Source organism: Lepidochelys olivacea (assembly GCF_965140295.1).
Source record: "Lepidochelys olivacea isolate rLepOli2 genome assembly, chromosome: 2".
Lineage (NCBI taxonomy): Eukaryota > Metazoa > Chordata > Testudines > Cheloniidae > Lepidochelys > Lepidochelys olivacea.
In genome coordinates, this window is record NC_140412.1 from 10,119,744 (window position 1) to 10,139,845 (window position 20,102).

Below are 20,102 nucleotides of genomic sequence, written 5' to 3' on the forward strand. Positions count from 1 at the left end.
TAAAAGTGAAGAGTCATTACTTATCAAGGTCTGTCTAAACATACTTGGGTAGCAGCACCATCAGCCAGGACATCCGAAACAAAATCAGTAAAGCCAGGAACACTTTCAGGAGCTTAAATACAGTCTGGATATATATTTTGATATCATCAAAATACAACACCAAAACCAAACTCAAGATTTATCAGAGCTGTGTACTTTCAACACTACTTTATAGTGCAGAATGCTGGGGAATGAGAAAGTATGACATGTCCAAACTGTCTTCCTTCCATACAACCTGCCTCAGAAAAATCCTCCATATCTTCTGGCCCAGAACAATTTCAAACGAAGAACTACTGACACAGTGCAGCCAAGAGGATCTGAGCACCATCATTGCTTGGAGGCATTGGAGATGGATTGGCTATGTGCTTCGGATGGAAACTGATTCCATCACCAGAGGAGCAATAAGATGGACACCGGAAGGGAAGCGAAAACAAGGCCATCCGAAAACAACATAGCAAAGAGCTGCAGAAGCCGAGCTGAAAAACATGGGGCACAGCTGGGGAACCATTGAAAGACCTGCCAGAAACAGACAGGAGTGGAGAGGCTTCGTCACTGCCCTAAATGCCAGAGGCATAGTAGGAACATCATGATGATGATGTCTAAACATCAAAGTTGCACCAGTGCAAATATAATTTGTTTTTTGATTAATTTAAAACCCTTTTGTGGACCCACTTAAATCAGATTGCTGCTGGTTTATATAGCTATAACTTAACTCAGTAACCAAATTGAGACAATGCCTAAAATAGTCCAAGAAATAAATTAAGATCTCACTCTGAACTGCAGCCTACCTCACCTTTTTCACATGTGTTGGTTTGCATGCATTTATTTACACACAAAATCTTAGTTACGCTTGTTCATGTGTATTTTTCTCTCAGCAACACAAGCACAAAACAAGGAAATCCAAAGTTAAGGCAACATTCACATCAACACAATACCAATTTCCAAGCATTACCTCACTACTGTCACAATACTTTACCACACCAAACCACCCTTTCTGCCACACTCAATTTCAGCTCTACAGCACTGACGAAAAGAACATGGGCCACAGTTCTGCTCTCTGATCTGTGTAGGTTGGTACTTGTGCCCTTACGGAGCCCTGTTGATTCACAGGGAATCCATGTTGGCAGAGGTCTGTTATATGGATGGGATTATAGGATTAGAGTCAGTGTGTGTGTGTGTGTGTGTATAACCCAAATTTACGTCATTTACTCTCTGAGTACAGAATGAATTTTCAAGTAAATCTGTTAATTCATTTGTTATAATAATTTTTAATCATTCTTTTAAGACTTGTATTGCTGATTTCTGATTATTTTGGATCTGACTATCAAATATATTCCTGATTTTTGAAAATTGAATATTGACATTTCTAGATTATAGAATGTATGTGTGTGTGATTGTATAATTTAACCCAAAAGGAGAGCCTTCTACAACTGAAGAAAGGAGACAAACAGAAGCCCCCATGAAGTACAAAACCATGTAGATATAATTTACCTTAGTAGTGCGTAAATATCATGGTGACGGGTGCCCTATACAAAAACCCTGATGAGGAAATATACTGTATATGCATAGATGTGTGTGTTTCAGGTTAAACATCATAGTTTTGCCAGTTAAATTCCAAATAATTGCAGACACATTTTCGAGATTCTGAACCTCTGGTTGGCTAAATGTGCAATGTTGGTCTTCTGTAAAATGTTTTCTTACAGCATTTTAATGATCTGTTCACCCAATTGTATTTTATTCCCTCTTTGGATCCTTCTCTGGTTTTGTGTTGATAGTGCCTAATTGTTCATTATGCACATATGCAGTCTGTTTAGCAATTTCTCAGCACTTGTGGCATCAGAGACAGAGTGCTACATTAAGAACTTTATATTCCCTTCTCTCAATAGCTGTGGATGAAATAACTTGCATAGTTTCCTTATCTTGTTGGTTGTTTTTGTGTATATAAAAGTTCCCACATGCATATGGTTTAATACTTGTCCAACTTTGACTCTGAGAACGGTAACTCAAGAGTAATTGATGTAACTTGCTACTAAAATAGGGTTTTAATTTTTAACATGAGAAAATCCTACCGAGATATTATAGCTTGGCATGTCCTGAAAATACCAATATGTTTTTATTAATGAGTAACAGTAATGTAAGTACAGTAGGTTATATTCCAATTCTTCATCATATGCATCCATTCTGAAAACTCCGTGTTGATATTTCCAAAAGAATTCAGATATGTGAGACCACACTTTATTAGACGTAGACAAGAAATCCCCTTTCTTTTGGAGGGTTTTGATTTACTATGAATTGATGATCAGAAGGATATAATTTCTTCCTGCTCTAAAGAAATCTGTAGAAATAGCAAGCACAAAGTATTTTCCTTACACTTCCATTTTTGCTTAGTACATTCAGTAATTCTTCCATTGAAATAAACCTTTGCTCAGCCCCACAGTCTGAAAGGTCAAGAGAGAGACTTCACATTATGGAAATACATGAAATGTATTTGAAGGTGGTTTTATTGCTAGTCAGTATTAAGGGTCATGAGGAGAATCAGGGCTTGAAAAACGCACTCGCCAGTGGCAAATGATAAACTTTCCCAGGTAAATGTGGGATCCTAAACCATGAATTTCTCCAACATCTTCAGAATTCATTTTTTATAAATTGTTTCTGACCCTTACCATGGTGTTAACTAGATCTGCAGGACACACCAGCATGGCTGGATGGGTTAATTTCATGCGGCTCAGCAACCTACTGGTTTCCTTGGGAACTTTTGCTCCCCTTTACCTCCCAACTCCATATGCAGTGAAACTCCCCCAACTCCTTCCCCGATAAGCACTGGAAAACTCCCTCCACTGCGCACTCAAGAACCAAAGGGGACATATTTTACAGACCAACTAATCATCAGAGGGGATCAGCCCCCCATCCAACCAGCCACACAATGCCTGTCAGCTGCCACTGTCAAGTAGGGAAGTCTCCATAAGGTTCTAGGGAAGGGGAGCATGGTGAGTCAAAAGGTACTGTGAATGGGGTAGGGAATGGAAAGGATGAGGGATTTGGTTTGGCAGTACAGAATGATGGATAGAGTATGAAACTGGTAGATTTTTGTGTGTGATGGATGGCAAGTATTTTATTCAGGGAGTGTCACATGCATTGTTGCTAACTGAGGTGGGGTTTTTTTTGTTTGTTTTTTTGCTCCTTGTTAAAATTCTGGCACCATATCATTGTTCCAGTGCTAGCACCCAGGGGCTAAAAAGGGTCGGTGAAATCTTGTCACTTAGAAAGATCAAAGCTGCAATAGGATTGCCTTTAGAACTCTCGCTTTGCTGAACTGATAACCCACAGCTATACACATGAATAACTGAGAATGGGAATTATCTCAAGGGATTTAGAAAGCCATACCGGTGCCTGTTATCAGTCATTGAGCACTGTATTCTTAGACTGAGGCTGAAAGTGTTTATATTGTTGTGTATGTACTTAAGTTTCTGAAGTACTCACATGTGCTGCAGGCCAGTACCAGCTAGCCCCTGGGAAATATGCTCCTTTGCAAAGGGCTATCCATATTGTTGATTTTATATAGATAAGTATTAAAGGCCCTGATATCCCATAGTGGTAGTTATTGTAAGAACATACAGTAAAAGACAGACCCTGCATCAAAAAAAACTTTTGAGCTAATTTAAGACCAGATAAAATAAAAGAATGTAATAGACAACCAGAAAGAGCCAGGGATTGGAGAATAATGGTAACAATTGTAAGTACATGTGTTTACATAGGCTGGCTGTGTGCACAGCGTTAAGTCCATTATATTTTTAATAAGATACATATAAATTAAATGGATATTAAATGGCCCTCTACCTAGCCATCATCAGTTGGTAGTTACCTGTAGGCATCGTTGTCTTTAAATCATGTCCTCAGTGATTCCCTGTGCAACATCATTGCTTTCAATGAGTTTGCATAGGTCTAACCAACTGGACCTTAGTAAACAATTCTGTTGATGCTGCATGAGACAAGTCTGTTGAGCAGGTTGCTATTTTTACATAGTCACTTTTCAGGGTAGAGTTGCATTTTAATATTTTCCTATTTTTTTAAGTTTATATATAATATATATACACACAAACACACCCTAGAGGGTAGAAAGGGTTGTTTGCTCTCTGCAGAGGCTCAGGGATACGGGTGTGAATGGCTCATGGCTGTCTGGACCTTAGGTGGAGCATCTGAGAAGACAGTGACAAATCTAATCACGAGAACTTTGATACCTAGCAATTAACAACCATGGATGGCCCACTTCTCAGCACAAAGCCAAGCAGAGTTTGCCCAGCTGGGGAGGTGCTAGGGTAGTAGCTGAGTGTTGGTTGTACGAAGCAGTGGAGGTGCACTCCTGAGCTGGGACAAAGAGAGGTCAGCATGACAGAGCTTTGGGATTCTGTGCTGACCAGGATGGACTCTGCTGTAACTTGCTTTTCTCTGTGCTAATCAAGGACTTCCAATGCTGTGTTCCAGACTACTGATAAACTCCTCTGTTTTGCAACACTGGCTGTGTGTCACTGCAAATCCTGACAGAGGAGGTGCATTGCTCCTAAAATTGTACAAGTCTCCCTCAGGGGGTCTGTCCCAGGTGGGCTTGCTGAACAGAGCTCTGAGTGTGAAGCGGGGTGCTGAAGGCCCAGAGGTCCAGTGAATCCATGTGGCTTTCCCTGGAGGAAGATTGAGACCCCCCCCTAGGGGGTCTGGCACCCTGCAGGGGTCCTCCCAGAGACTCTTCCAAAGCTGGGGCCATAGGACTGGTCTTGTGGATCTGTGACACTTCCCTATCTCACATAGATGTTGCAAGGATTAATTCTTTGGTCTTCATTAGCCACTAAGATACTACTGTTACGGGGGCGGCCACAGATGCACCAAGATAGGCAAAAGTGGAGAAGGGAGTAAATATAGAAGGAACTGCAGCAATATGGATTTTGGCAAAGCCCAAAAGGAAGAGAATCCCTAAAGATGATTAAAATTGAAATGTTTTTACAACATAAGTGAATTGCTCATTAAAGGTCTGATCCAAAGCCCATTCAGTCATGGGAGTCTTTATTTTGATTTCAGTGGGCACTGAATGTGTGAAAAGTCTAGATTTATGTTGGGACATGTGGAGACTTTCTTTTCCTCAGGCAGTTTTCTACAGTTTCTTTTTAACTGTCTAGAGTACCTGTGTTAAATGATTTCTGTTCTTTATATAGTAGTCAGACAGCACTGTTGTGTGATCCTGGCATTTAAAGGGCAAAGTTACAGAATATTAAAAACCAGGCACAATCAAAAAATACAGGTTTCAGAGTAGCAGCCGTGTTAGTCTGTATTCGCAAAAAGAAAAGGAGTACTTGTGGCACCTTAGAGACTAACAAATTTATTTGAGCATAAGCTTTCGTGAGCATAAGCTTTCCGATGAAGTGAGCTGTAGCTCACGAAAGCTTATGCTCAAATAAATTTGTTAGTCTCTAAGGTGCCACAAGTCCTCCTGTTCTTTTTAATCAAAAAAGAGTGATTTTTTTCCCTGCCTGTATTTTGAAGCTGAGAAAATAGAAGTACTATCGTTCCATCAGTTTTCCCTTTCTCTGTATCTATTTAATGCCACCAAAAGTTGTATTTTATTCTATCAGGTGTAGTGTATGTAATTATGCTTCTGCCTTTGCTTCAAAAACACAGAATATTTCACCATTATCTGAGAGAATGCTACTATTAGGCACTTTCCTGGAAGAATAAGTAAATTCACAGAAACTTAAAAATCATTGCCCAATCCAGTGTTTTAGTGACTGAGATTTTTTTTCGCTTTGCCCAAGAGCATTTGCAATGTAAATATATATGAAACAAAGACAATTTCTGAACACTAGCTCCAAATCCAATAGTAATGTAAAGCTCTTTGGTTACATTCATTTACTAAGATAGAGAAGATAATTTTTGTGTTGTTTAGTTTAAAATATAATGAAAAACATTACATGGTTTATGTAAGATGCATATTTATATGTATACTGGACACCTACATAGCTAGCAAAAAAAGAATCTTTTGTCAGAAAGGATGTGTGCTCTTGTGGTTAAGGCAATGGCTTGAGATTCAAGAGATCTAGGTTCAGTTGCAAGCTTTTCCACAGACTCCCACGGTGACCTTGAGCAAGTCACACAATCTCTCTCTGCCTCAGTTTTCCATCTGTAAAATAAGAATAATAATACTGCCTTTCTCCCACCTTTTGTCTGTCTTGTCTATTTAAAATGTAAGATCTCGCTGAGGCAGGGACTGTCTCTTTCTATGTAGTCGTACAGTGCCTAGCACAAAGGGGTCTTGGTCTCAGCTGTGGCCTTTAAGCGCTACCTTAATACAAATAGTCTGTGAAAGCCTGAGTGAATGCTGACAGTATGACTGTACCACAGCTCAGGCTCTTCTTACTGGCTGCCAACAAATGGTGACTATTCCTAAAGACTGATACTAGGTGTGTTTTTGTAGTATAGCACAAATTTTTTTCAATTTTTTCAATTTTTTTCTGGAACATTTAGCAAGATATACCTAACCATGAGTAATCCAGGGCACAGCACTCCCATATTTTCATTCATAAGCAGAGAATAGAGACTGGGTAGTTTTAAATGAAAATCACAGAATTTTTGTCCTCTAAAAAGTTTGACCCCAAAACGATTTACAGCCCTACATGACATAACTTTAGTGGAAATCCAGCATTTTGTAGTCTGCATTTATTTAAATAAGAAAAGTCTCCACTGTATTTCCATGTAATTTTCACTGGAGTTAGTAGGCATTATGTGCAGTGGAAAATGGACTCCTCCATACACATTCCTAGCTGAGGGAGGTAGAAGACAGATCTTCTTTCATTCTTTGTTGGTCTATCCATGACATCAGAGGAATTTCCTAACGGAGCTGACCTTGTGGTCTTGGGATCAACCATAGCCATTGTTTCAGGACTGCCTATCTGTTGGTCTTTCTAAATGTTTATTTGTCTCAGAAGTATAAGTACAGTGGATACCTGGGTGTGTGAGGAAGGGAGTGATAAATTAAGTTTAAAAAAAAAGTCTTTTCCCTAAAGCTTTTGTACCATTTAAAAAGAGCCCTCCATGTACTGTTTTTAACTCTAATAAAAGGTAAATTTGTTTATTGCTTCTTCTATCAGCAGAAGGGTATCGAAACCAGTCTTCTTTATTAGCTTTCTGTATCTTAAATGCAGTGTTTAAGGAGCTCCAGTAATTGGCCCCATTTGCAGGCTTGGAGATGGAGCCAAGTACATATAAGCCTTTCTCAAGCAGGAAACAGGAATTAATGCGCAGCATTTCTCATCCTGTGGTTGAAATTTTTGCTGTTAGGAAGAAAATACAATAACAAACGACTTTGCTGCCTCTGAGAGAATTAAAATGCAGGTTTTCCAATGTTGTGTTGGGGAAATGGTACTATCAATATTTATATAAAGCATTTTTATGTGCTAGCAGAAAACGGGTAGCTGAAAAACAGTTCTTTAGAAGCTACTGATAGTTTCAGTATCTGTACTTGCAAGAGCATGTTACAGGAACTGGGGATGTGAAGAATGGAATGGAATGAAATCACATCTCTATTTGTCAAAGTGTAAATTTTTTGATGGTACTTTCTTGCCTTTAGGATGAATTGAATCCTAGGCTGTTTGAATTTATAATGCTCTTATAAACAAAATACAAAACCACATTGTTCATTCCTCTAGAAACCTGATGTGCGGCTCTCCAGAGGCAGCATAGACCGAGAGGACGGGAGCCTCCAGGGCCCGGTAAGTATGTATGTGTGGTATCTTTTCAGCTATCAACTCTTTCTCTAGGTCTCTGTAGAACACACTGCACATTGCCCTGATTATGGGAGGGGAGTTAAAGTTTGCTAAATGTTTCCATTATTATTACGTGGGTCTAAAAGTTTCCAGAGGCTTAGCTTCTACGGGAATGGCAGCAACAGCAAATTTGTTCACACAACTGTTTGGGGTTCTTTTTCTTGGTGCTGCTGTTGAAACAAATGCCTGAATGTTTTAGCAAATACACTCTGATTATTTTACAGTGTACATGGGATGATTAGCCAAGGCTTTTATTTAAAAATAGGGATAGTTTTGCTTAGATTTCTGTCAACAGGAAGCAAGATTAAATTACCTATGCGGATGTTTAAGTAACTGAAGAGCTTTCTCATAAGTAATATAAGTCTTGAGTAATGCAACAACAACAATCTCTCTGGGGGTAAATGAGCTACTAGAAAACAAATGGGGCAGATCCAATATTCATTCATTTACTGCCAGACAACAGCTGCAGCTATGATATATTCTCACTCACTGACTTAAGTCATGTCTTTTGTGTTTAAAAAAAAAAAAAAAGGGTCTCAAATAGTTTCACTTCCTTTGTCGTCTCTGTACCACAGAAATTGAAAGTAGGTGGTTGTGCAGTGTGTGTATGTGTGTGTGTTAATGGTTTCATTGGACTGGTTGACGTAACTTTTCTCTAGTGATTGCCTTCATCAGTGTTTCTCTAAATTCATATTTTTTTAATTCGCCTTTCTCATTAGTTTGAGCTGCTCTTGTAAAATCCAAATTGTTAAATACAGTAGAATCTCAGAGTTACAAACACCTTGGATATGGAGGTGGTTGATAACTGAACAAAATATTGCAGTGGTTCTTTCAAAAGTTTATAACTTTTGAACATTGACTTAATACAGGTTTGAAACTTTACTATTCAGGGGGAAAAAATGCTGCTTTTAACCATTTTAATTTCAATGAAACAAGCACAGAAACAGTTTCCTTACCTTGTCAAAAAAATTTTAACTTTCCCTTTATTTTTTTTAGTTTACATTTAACACAGTAATGTAATTACTGTACAGTATTTGCTTTTTTTTTTTTTTGGTGTGTCTGCTGCTGCCTGATTCCAGTTCCAAATGAAGTGTGTGGTTCAAAACTCTGAGATTTTATTGTGCTCATTCATAACTTAAATATTATAGGGGAGAGGGACTTTGAGACAGATCCACAAAGGGATTAAGACACCTAACTGCCACTTCAGGTACCTAAATCCAAAATTTAGATCCTCAAAACCCCTGCCCAGCTGCTGCCTATCTCTGTAGACACCTAAATTTCTGCTGGTAAAGTGCCCATTGCATCTAAAGATCTGCCACTTGACATGTGCACAGCAGCCTCAGTTTAGGCACCAGGTCACCTAGCACACACTTAAGCCCCAGTGGGAGGTGGTGGGAGAGATGGTTCCTTGTAATTTTTAGCCTAGTGGTTAGAGCACTCACCCACAATGTGTGGACACCGAAGTTCAGTTCCCCCATCCCCTTTAATAAATTTTGCTTCCCATGGCTGCTTGATCCCAGGATGTCTGCTTGTGCCCTAAATGAGAAATGCACTATATGTAAAACTCAAACTACACAGCCCTGCATTCCCAGATGAGATGAGGTGGGGAAATTATCCCCATTTTACAGCAGGGGGAGCTGAAGCACAAAATGATAAAAGCTAAAAGTGTCTACTAATTTTTGGTGCTCAGCTTGAGACGGCTAGAGCTTGATTTTTCAGAATACTTAGAACGCAACTCCAGTGGGCTTCACTTGCAGTTATGAATGTTCGGTACTTCTGCAAATATGAGGCAGAGACCCAGCATGGAAATTTTCAGACCACATGGTTAAAATCTGGCCAAGTTTTAAGCAGCTGGAAACAGGGTCTTATAATGGAAAGTGTTAGACAACTTTAACTATAGCTGTCACTGCCATCTCTGCCTTTAATTTTAATACCATAAAATTCATTTCTGCGAATGTTGCAACCTCTGATTTGGTTAAATTGAGCTTTTATAAGGCAGCTGGTATAAGGCAGACCTGACAAAACTTCTTTTGGATAAATACTGCATTGCTGTCTCTAGAGCTGCTTATCCTGTTAGCTTTGCTAATGGAAGGATGATCCATTCGCTGGGGCACTAGCCTGGAACTCGGGAATCCCAGGTTCAATTCTCTGCTCTGCCACAGACTTCCTGTGCAACCCTAGGCAAGTCCTTTAATGTCTCTGTTCCTCAGTCCCCGTCTCCAAAATGGGGGTAATAGTTCCCTACCTCACCAGGGTGATGAAAGTATAAATACTTTAAAGATTCTGAGGTGCTCAGTTACTACAGTAATGTGGGCCATGTGAGTACCTAAGAGAGAGATTTGCAAGCACAAATGTTCTCTAACACACACCCCAAAATCAAGTTTGATTGCTGAGGTTACACTAGTAACAGCTAATTTGGGCATGTGAATTAATTAGCACTCTATGCAGTGATTTATACTGGATTCATCCATAGCTAATGGTGAGTTTGTGCAAGAACTCACGTGTCTTTGCACAAGTTTAGGTGAACCCTCAGTTCTCAGAATTAGTTCTTTTTAAAGTGTTGAAAATGCAGCTCCCTTAGATTTAATGCAATTGAGACTTTAAATCTCTTTCCAGTCTTTTTACCGTATAGATATACAGCCTGTTTCAGAATAGTTTTCACTTAATAAATAAATGTCCTGTTGAGATGTTTTATTGCTGTGCTTACTGAGAACTGTAGCTATGTCAACATTTTTAATTTGCAAAAGAAACCCCAATCTGCAGAAGCTCTTTCATAAAACATGAGTGTATTTAGATTGTTGTTTTTCAAGAAGGCAAATGCAAGTCTCATATACAGCATTTGTTCTGTTCTGACTAAACAGATTTCCCTCTGACTTGACAGTAAGCTGTGTAAATATAATTAGCAAGGCAACTCATTTCAATCCAATATAAAGAATTTCCAAATTAATAAGTAGACTATCTTTTATTTATTCTGTTTTTACTGTGAATTTCTAAAAGTCTGCTTAATCTGATTTAAACTATAGCAATAGAAAAGACCCTAGGCATGCAGTCTTCTAATTGTTCTGCTACAATTTTTTCTCTTAACAGCCACAACTTATTTAAAAATTATCTTTGGATAGAGAACTAAATATGGTAAATGTGCCATCCTATTTGACTAATGCCAGTATCAGCCTTGCAAGGACAAACTATTAGTAATACAGATAAAGGCCAGTGTGGTTGTGAGCAGCAGAACACAAGATGAATGAACGTTTTTATCCTAAGTAATGTTATCTGAAATTGTAGTTGGAAGCAATATGTGTCTCGTGATACCTTAAAGTAATGCGGGGGGAGCAGGGGAAATACTTTTGGAATGTCTGTGACTGGAAATCTTAAAGAAATTGGATAACTCTAATGGCTAAGCTTACAACAACAAATCTTTCAGATGAGGATCCTGAGTTATAAACACCGTAATTGTAATAACTAGAATACTAAACTTAAATTTTCTTTTACAGGCTGGTAACCAACACATATATCAGCCTGTGGGTAAACCAGGTGAGCCATACATTTACTATATAATCAGCATGAACACTCAAGTTCCTGATCTTTGATGCATTTCTTCTCATCTCAGAAATTGCATTAATTGCCACAGTAGTAAATAATAATCTAGGCCAGTATTGGATACCCTGAGGTTAGGCATCTAAATACAGTTTGGCATGATTTTCAGAAGTGGTAAGCACTCACAACATCTATTGATTGTTTTGGGAGGAGTCCTGGCTGATTTAATTTAAATGCCAAACTTTTGGCCACAGAATTTTCAAATTTGTGGCTGAGATTTTTGAGCTTTATTAAAATGTTCATGTTGTTATCTTCATTGTTTCAAGGCTTGAAAAAAGACTGTGGGATCTTTTAGTCTCTGACTTCCTTTAGCTGAAATAAAGATAAGAAGCATAGTTTGGCAGATGGAGTTTTCATAAATGGAAATAGAACAAGCTTATTCAATGTGCTGAATACCTTCCCAAAATGTTATAAAGTCAATATAATAAATTTAGTCCTTTTGTAAGGTGTGCAAAATATGTTGTTAACTAGATCATGCAGCTCCGCCAAAGAAACCACCTCGTCCTGGAGCCCCCAGCCATTTGGGTAGTCTTGCCAGTCTCAACAGCCCTGTGGACAGCTACAATGAAGGAGTGAAGGTACATTGCTCAGTGTCAAATGAAGTATGTTTTAGCTAATTGCTCATTATGCACCAAAAAAAGAACCATCAGCAGTTACTAATGTGTGAGCTGATGCTGAAAGTGAAAACAAAATTGAAGCTTGTAACTGAATACGTTGTCATGGGACATATTCACACTCGCTGTTTGCTACTGTGGTTTTGCATCTCCTTCCAGTCGGACCTTGTTTGGAACAAGAATTCCTGAAAATAATACTCTCCCTCCCCCATCCATCTCCCTTCACCTGCCGTTGTGCTTAGTTGGAATTTCATTTGGCCGTTACTTCCAGCTTGAAGAGCAACTGATATGTGGGGTACAAGAGACCATTCTCACTGCCCATTCTCCCAGCTTATCAGAGTGATGTTAATTGGTGGAAAGCAAATAGCATAACCACAATTCTACTTATTTCAGTAATCATATGATTATTTACATAGTGGTTAGGTGTCCTAGGCACTGTGGTGCATGTCTCTGCTCATTAGGATGCGTGGGACACTCGACTTCTTTTCTTGTCCCCCTCTCTGCTGTGATGTTCCAGCATGCTTCTTGCTGCAATGTCACAGCTGCCCTAGAGCAGTGGTTCTCAATCCGGTCCGCCGCTTGTTCAGGGAAAGCCCCTGGTGGGCCACTCCGCTTTGTTTACCTGCCGTGTCCGCAGGTTCGGCCGATCGCAGCTCCCACAGCCCATCCCTCGGCCCACGCCACTTCCCATTGCAGCCCCCATTGCCCTGAGGTGGCGAACCGTGGCCAGTGGGAGCCGCGATCGACCGAACCTGCGGACGCGGCAGGTAACCAAACCGGCCTGGCCCGCCAGGGGCTTTCCCTGAAAAAAGCGGCAGACCAGCTTTGAGAACCACTGCCCTAGAGCCCTGATAGGGGGCTGTGGGGAAGGGCCCAGTAAATGGTGCATTTAAGTATATTATGTGTTTTTTAGAAGATTTTCTTGTTCACTGTTTCATCTCTAATAGAGATGAAATAGCAACATAAGAAACTACAGAACTGCTCCATATACTAAACAATCACCTGATCCCTTCATCCCCCAAGCGGGATTCCATGGTGGCTGTCACACCGCAAAACTCTGCGCTCTGGAGCATCCCAGTGGAGTGGATGCTGCAGTTTGGCCTAAAGCACAAAAAAGCTGCATGTGCTAAGTGCCCCTTTTCCAGGGGCTGACGTAAATGGGATTTGTTTCTTAACATACAGGTCACCTTTAAACATGTCTGTTCACTGCTTTTGGGGATTTGTTTGCCTTGCAAATTATCAGGAAGTTGAAACTCAAGTGGCCTCTTTGCCTCCTGAAGTGGAAGAGGCTGGAGCTGTTCTCAGTGGGAGCAGTTTTTCAGGGGCAATATATGATGCTGCCTGAGAACTCTGGGTCGGTGATACTGTAACAGTGAAACAAACTTTATGCAGTGCGGTGTTTTATTCCTGACATCCTTTCATTTCATCTCTGGAGTAAAATATGGCACCATGAAAATTCGATTTCTCCTGTTGTAATATTACTGACCCAGAATCCTTAGGCAACAGCATTCCCTCCCCTGCCTCCACTTTCTCAGCTGATGCCATCAAGAGTGGCCACAGAGGTGATTTTTTTGTGCTCCAACAATATCCTGAGAGGAAAAAGGTGAAGAAGATATTATAGCACTGCTAAACTTGCACTGTCCAACATAAGCTCCCACAAAGCCATATAAGTTATGTGCTGCCATAATACAAATAAATGATGATATAAAGCAAGGACAACTGAAGTGAAGTTTTACAAACATGCCTCAAGGGAAAAGAGAAACTCTCAGTTATCCAATCCTAGCCTTCCCAAGTCTGCAATGAAGACCTGGATTCCCTTGCAGAGGTGGACATCGCTGGTATGGTTAGTGATATCTGTTTTATAGTTTTAAAAAAAATATGGAAACCCAGTTCATCCCCAGCTGGGAAATACAAAACAAACCATCGAAGTCGTACGCTTAGCAAAAATGGACTATTTCCACAAGGTTCTTTCTCTCTGTTTTTTGTTCTGAGATTATCTGAATGCTTCAGAATCAGCATAAATGAACAGAACTGGCCACTTAGAGCTAGATTGTTTATTATAAAATGATGCCAGTGCTTTTCAAGTTGCCAAACCTCAGAAAATGTAAAAAGCAATAACAGATGTGTTACTAAATTCGGCTTTTCTGTCTAAAATTCCCTTATAAATACTAACATTTGATGCACGTTAAAAACATTTGCAGAAAAAATATGCCTTTGACACCTGGGCCAGACAAAAACTACAATGCAAAGGTAATTGGCGACGTTAGATTTAATAAAAGATGCACAGACTCTCAGTGGCTAGAGTTATGGGTTTCTTTTCAGAAGAAAAATAGTTTCGTGTTAATTTTCTGCATTGAGAGTCTGTTTTTCCTGAAACTGGTTTCTCTTACCTTCTTTTGGGAGGCTTGTATTTGAATACAACATGGCTTTGTCAAAGTCTTCCAAGTTAAAAAGATGATTTTCCTGGGGTCATTAGTGCATAAAAATATGATAAAGAAGTGAGTCTCTTGCAAATTGTGCTGGTTGAACTTTTAAATTCCTAACTCCCTTTTCCATAATGCCAGAATACAAGTAAAAATGACAAGACTTGAGGTTCTTAATCCCTGGAGCCTGTGGAAAGAGAGGCATCAAAAAAATGTACAGTATACAGTTACTTGTTCAGGGGAAGTCAGCCAACCATGTGAAGATAACCCTGGCTGTTTAGTTTGCGGTGGAACAGTGTTGGTGTTGGCTATAGAAACAGCAAAGAGAAAAAAATTAAGTATCAAGAATTACAGATACCCTTATTCTGTGATTCCAAGACCCAGCCAAAGGAATCAAATGGGTTGTGTGTAATCAGTCCAAAATGGTCTCTCAGTAGTTTGTAACCACAGTCTTAACCAAGAATCTTCATGAACAAGAGCAGTACAGTTAGATGACTAAATATTTCCCACTATGAGGACTTCAAAAACAAATCTTCAAGCAAGAATTATGCAACCTCTGCCTGAGCTATCAAGCAATGGATTATTAGCCATGTTAAAAAATACCAGCACTTCACCTGGTACGCTTTCCTACTATGAAAAAGACCCCTAACTCCATTTACCACTTTGCTATTTGCCAGATTGGTTTGTTCCTGTCAAGCTTTGCATGTCCTCTTCCCCATTTATTTTGTAAAATGTAAGCATGAGTGCATGGCAAATAACTTCATTTCCTGTGCTGGGGTGCTAAGAAGATTGCTCAGACATTATGCTTCCATAACAAATGGACCAATAGCTAACATGAGCCAGCCAAAATTGTTATGAATGCATTTTTGTTGCAGGCTTTTTTTTAACTGATCTCTAGTTACTGCACTTGTTTTGTTGGGGTTTTTCCTGCTGCATTTTATTAATATTGTTTTTCTTTTTTTCCCTTCCTTTGGTAAATTTCTTTAACCTTCCCACATATTCTGCTCAACAATAGCCATGGAGGGTAAGCACAGAGTGTGTGTGTTCGTGGCGTGTGCGTGCTATTCACAAATGGTTTTGCATGTGACTTGACAATAGAGATGATTTAAGTGTTTAATTTCTACTACAGTGTCACTGAAATGTATTAGAATCCACACAGCCTTGCACCACCAGCATAACCAATAACAATATTGATTTTCCCATCAATGTAAGAGATGGATGCTTTATCCTTGTATTTTCTATCAGCACCTACATAGCGGAATGCAACAAAACTGGATTACTCTGTGCTAAATCCTGGATTCCTTACTCAGGCAAAGTGCCTAGGCATTTCTATGGCCTCATCACTGTAGTATGTGAGTGCTTCCCAGGTATTTAAAAATACAAATTAGGGTTTGTTTTTTTTTCTTTCCACTCTGTAGACTTAAGCTTAAATAGCTTTTTGTTTGCTTTTTTACATTTGTGTGTGAATGGGCATGAGAATTATTGAGGGAAAGCTAAGCAAGGAAATGAGTTTTGCATTTTACTTTGGAAGTGGTGAGGGCCATAGTCGTTTTTCTTTTCAGGGACTAAGGTCCCTAGTGTGAGCCGAGCTCCTATGAACAGTCCTCCTCCACCTACTGTCATGAGCCTCGTGCTTCCTGTGGAATCAAGCTGCCATGGTTACAGAAGGAGTGGCAATCTAGGTAGCTGGGGTCAGTTTCATGGAGGGCTTTGAATAGCAGGATAGAACCATTGAACTGCACTCTATTCCCTGGAGAGCCTGTGTAGAGAGCAGAGCTCTGGGGTAATGTGTCTCCTCAATGAGCTGTGTTGATACACTTGATGGAGTGCTCTGTTTTATACCAGTTAGAGCTTTTTCAGGGTCTGTGGCTTCATTCCTAGATATAGTGGGTTGTCATAATCAAACCTGGAAGTCTCAAATGCTTGGATCCCTGTGACCAGGTCTCTGTCCAACAGAGCAGAATACTACTCAGTTGCAGATGGAAGTGGACGTTTTTTGCTACAAAATGGTACTGGTCATCCAGTACCATTGAGGTATCTAAAAAAACTTCAAGGTTGTGGACTAGCTTTACAATCTAAGGGCAGATGCTGTTGAGAGTGGGGGTTTTTACAGAGGTGCCAAGTATTTCGAAGTCTGTTCCTCTTCCTATCAGGATCACCTCAGTCTTGCTTAGATTCTGCTTTAGCCTAGCTGGGGATCTATGGGAGTTTTGCTTGAGTTAAGGATTGCAGGATATAGCCTGGTATTTCTCTGATCTACCAGAGAGAAAATATTTTAAAAGGTTGAGTCTTAGCTGCATTGGCAGTGCTTTAATCCTGAGCATGTAAAATAAATACATTTTCATTTTCCTTCATGTTCCATGTGGATTCCACTAACAAAATGTTTGGTAATATACACTGCAGTACTCTTCCTCTTTGCTGCTGCATATGTTGCTAACAACTTATCCTTGACATGGGGATCGAAACAGTTGTCTGAAAATTTGGGCTCTGATACTCCATTGTCTTGAGCTTTGTGTTATTATTTGCACCCAGGCAGACTAAGTAAAAAGTGGGTGTAAAGCAAAGAATTATGATTTGGCAGTGTGCCCCATCTATTTGCACAGGTGTAAATGACTTCATGAGGTGCAAGGCAGTGAAGAGTCAAGTTCTTTATCTTTCAGGAAAAACTGTATTTTTGACCATGCAGGTAAATGTGTGAATTACCAGTTCCTGTATCAAAATAAATATGATCTAAGTTTTTGCTGAGAAAATGAGGGGTCTGAAAACCAAGTGGTCAGGTTGAACAATTTGCTCCCTAAAACTTGCACCATGAAATTCATTCCTGCCTTGAAGGTGAATTCTTGCAAAATTTCAGAGGGAACAATCTCTGCAGTTGAGAACCTCTAAGGAATTTTAAACATGCTGTAAATATTTTTCGGTACTTCTCATTCCCAGATTCTCTCAATGCTGCTTGTTCTGTTTAGCGAGTCATAAGGGGAGCTCTTCAAAGAATTCATGGTGTAAAATTCCTTCAACTTCATTTCACTAACCAAACTCAGTCGAAAAATAATTAGACTTAAATACCTTCAGATTTGACAGCAATGCTTAATCAAAAAGAACCTTGGGTACATTTTCAGGGGGTGTGGAGGGAAGGATCTTTCTTAAATCAGCAAATGACATCCTGGAGTTCTATTGAGTTTGTGAAGTAATCTAGCACCATCTCTTGGGGAAAGAGAGGAAAAACAGCATCTTTTTTTGCTCTTAGCTTCAGCCACAGGAAATCAGCCCTCCCCCCACTGCCAACTTGGATCGTTCCAATGACAAGGTGTATGAGAATGTAACTGGACTGGTGAAAGCTGTAATAGAAATGTCCAGTAAAATCCAGCCTGCCCCTCCAGAGGAGTATGTGCCCATGGTGAAGGTAAGAAGATGCCATTTTCTTCAATCATTCTTTTATTTCTGTCCTGACTGGCACCGTAGTTGTCAGTGCAAAAAATAGAACAACTGCGTAACACTGGAAAGCTTGTGAGCAGAAACATACCTGTCTGAGTCTGTGCATGCATTATTTACATTATCAGGACAGGGGTGCTTCGAAGGATATTGAAAAATCATTACCATCAGTAATCGACGCAAGACTGTCTATGATCATGAAGAATTGAATGTGGTCTGCAGCAATTTCTTTACTTTTTACAAAGAAAAAGTGGATTTTTTTTAAATCGACCTTTTGACAAACTTCAGCCACTGTCAGTTTGCTGTGTATATGTGTTTTCTCTGGTTAAGCCATTTTTCCATTTTATGGAAGCAAAAAATTCAGGGTGGAATTTTCAAAACTGCTTAGCAGCATTGCTCTCCTCTCATTTTGGTCAGTGGTCAAAGCAGTTAGGTCAATACTGAGAGCTTTTGAAATTCTCGACCGAAATCCTTTGACATCCACAATAATTTTTAAAGATGTAATAGGTGTTTGGTTAAGAGATGTAAGGACATAAATGATGTACCTAAGATGAAGGAAATAAAATAGTGCTGAAAGGGCATAATCGAATCGGAAAGTATTGGAACATTGTTGTGCTGCACTCTGTCCTGTTACAATGTCACTTCGATTTTTTTATTTTTGTTTTTAATTTATTAGGAAGTTGGTTTGGCACTACGAACTTTACTGGCAACAGTAGATGAGACCATTCCAGTGCTCCCTGCAAGCACTCACCGAGAGGTATGTAAGGATTTGCTCATATACGATTCAGTACATTAAGTGTCAAGTCATTTTCAACTAGGATAATTATTGGGACATGTATTGTATCATGAGCTTTTATAAATATTAAAATACTAGATCCTTTTAATTTATTCACATACTGACACATTTCTTCTTCAAGTAATGTTCTCATGAGTGCTCCATTTCAGATGCACATGTGCCTTGAGCCCTAAATTGGAAATTTTTCTGCTAACAGTGCCTGTTTGGCCTCCACTTGTGCCCTATGCCTCCTCGTGCAGGACACCAAGGCTATATAGGGATGTGCAGGCAAACCACCCTCAGCTCTGTCTCTGCTGCCTTGGCCGGAGACAGAGCTCGAATGTGCTCACCTTGAGCGTGCCTCGGTTATTTCATATTCTTCTTATAGATGTTCGTTAAGTTTTGTTAGTATGGTTGTTAATAGTAGTTATAATTACTTAGTAGGTGTTAGTAGTGAGAGAATACTTTGTTTTTTCTTCTCCTCTCTTTTTTCCTTGGAGAGCCTTGTCATCTTGGCAGGGAATGACTGGGTTGCTAGGCTTCAGACGGTCCCTCTCATGCCAAGAGGCCATATCTGTGAGCTATGGTTGATTGGGGGAGTCCCATGTCTCCCAAAAGTGCAATTTCTGCCAGCTCTCAAGTCAAGGACAAGGAAGAACAGGGAGATTAAGCTCAGATTGTTATTGATGGAGCACTCACTTTGATCAGCATCTGAATCAGGTTAGGGGACCTGCCCCGTGTACATCTGTCTCTGCACAGATCCAGTGACCTTGGCACAGGCTTCTCCTAAGAACACGAGGTCATTGGGGGCTTCTTAGATGGCTTCCAAAAAGAGACGTATGGACTCTCATCTCAAGGAGCCTACTCCAAAAAAGCCCAAATCCCATGTAAAATCTATAGCCTTCAAAGCTTCGACCTCTCAGCTTGGTACTGTTGACTTGAAGAACTCCTCCTCCGAGGCCAGCAGAGCTGGAAAGCCCTGGAGCTTGAGAGAGAGACATGGCTCCAAAAGGGCTTCTGTACCCTCTATCCAGGGTCAAGGAGGGCAAGCATAAACACCCTGATCTGGTACTGTCAGACTCAGTCCCACTGTTGGCACCTGTCCATTCACCACCATCGGTACTGAGCAAGCAACACTGCCAAACTCCATTGACACCTACATCAGTACACCTGCCATTCATGGTACCATCATCTTTGGCTACCATGTCAGTACCAAGTCCCTACTCAATACTGCAAGAGTGCAGATATGTGAGAGACCTGTCCATAATGGATGTGCCAGAATCCCCACTCCACATGGGTATCGAGCATCTTTTGGTACCAAGACCACAGTCTCAAGACTGATACCATCCCTCAGAACTGCAGGACTGTCCACTCCTTTCTACGTGGGCTCCTCCACTGAACGATGTTGAGGAGCATTAAG

At 40.0% G+C, this 20,102-nt stretch overlaps 1 protein-coding gene across 10 annotated transcripts in view; it reads left to right on the top strand.

The window, feature by feature from the left end:
• The window catches only part of PTK2 (protein tyrosine kinase 2), a 384,113-nt gene that overhangs the window by 358,155 nt on the left and 5,856 nt on the right, over window positions 1-20,102 (top strand). For all 10 annotated transcript variants that reach the window (XM_084620432.1, XM_084620429.1, XM_084620430.1 and 7 more), the window contains 5 exons: window positions 7,731-7,793; window positions 11,339-11,378; window positions 11,913-12,019; window positions 17,723-17,878; window positions 18,584-18,664. In XM_084620432.1, coding sequence (XP_084476558.1) covers window positions 7,731-7,793; window positions 11,339-11,378; window positions 11,913-12,019; window positions 17,723-17,878; window positions 18,584-18,664 — 447 coding nt within the window. The remainder of the gene's footprint in view (window positions 1-7,730; window positions 7,794-11,338; window positions 11,379-11,912; window positions 12,020-17,722; window positions 17,879-18,583; window positions 18,665-20,102) is intronic.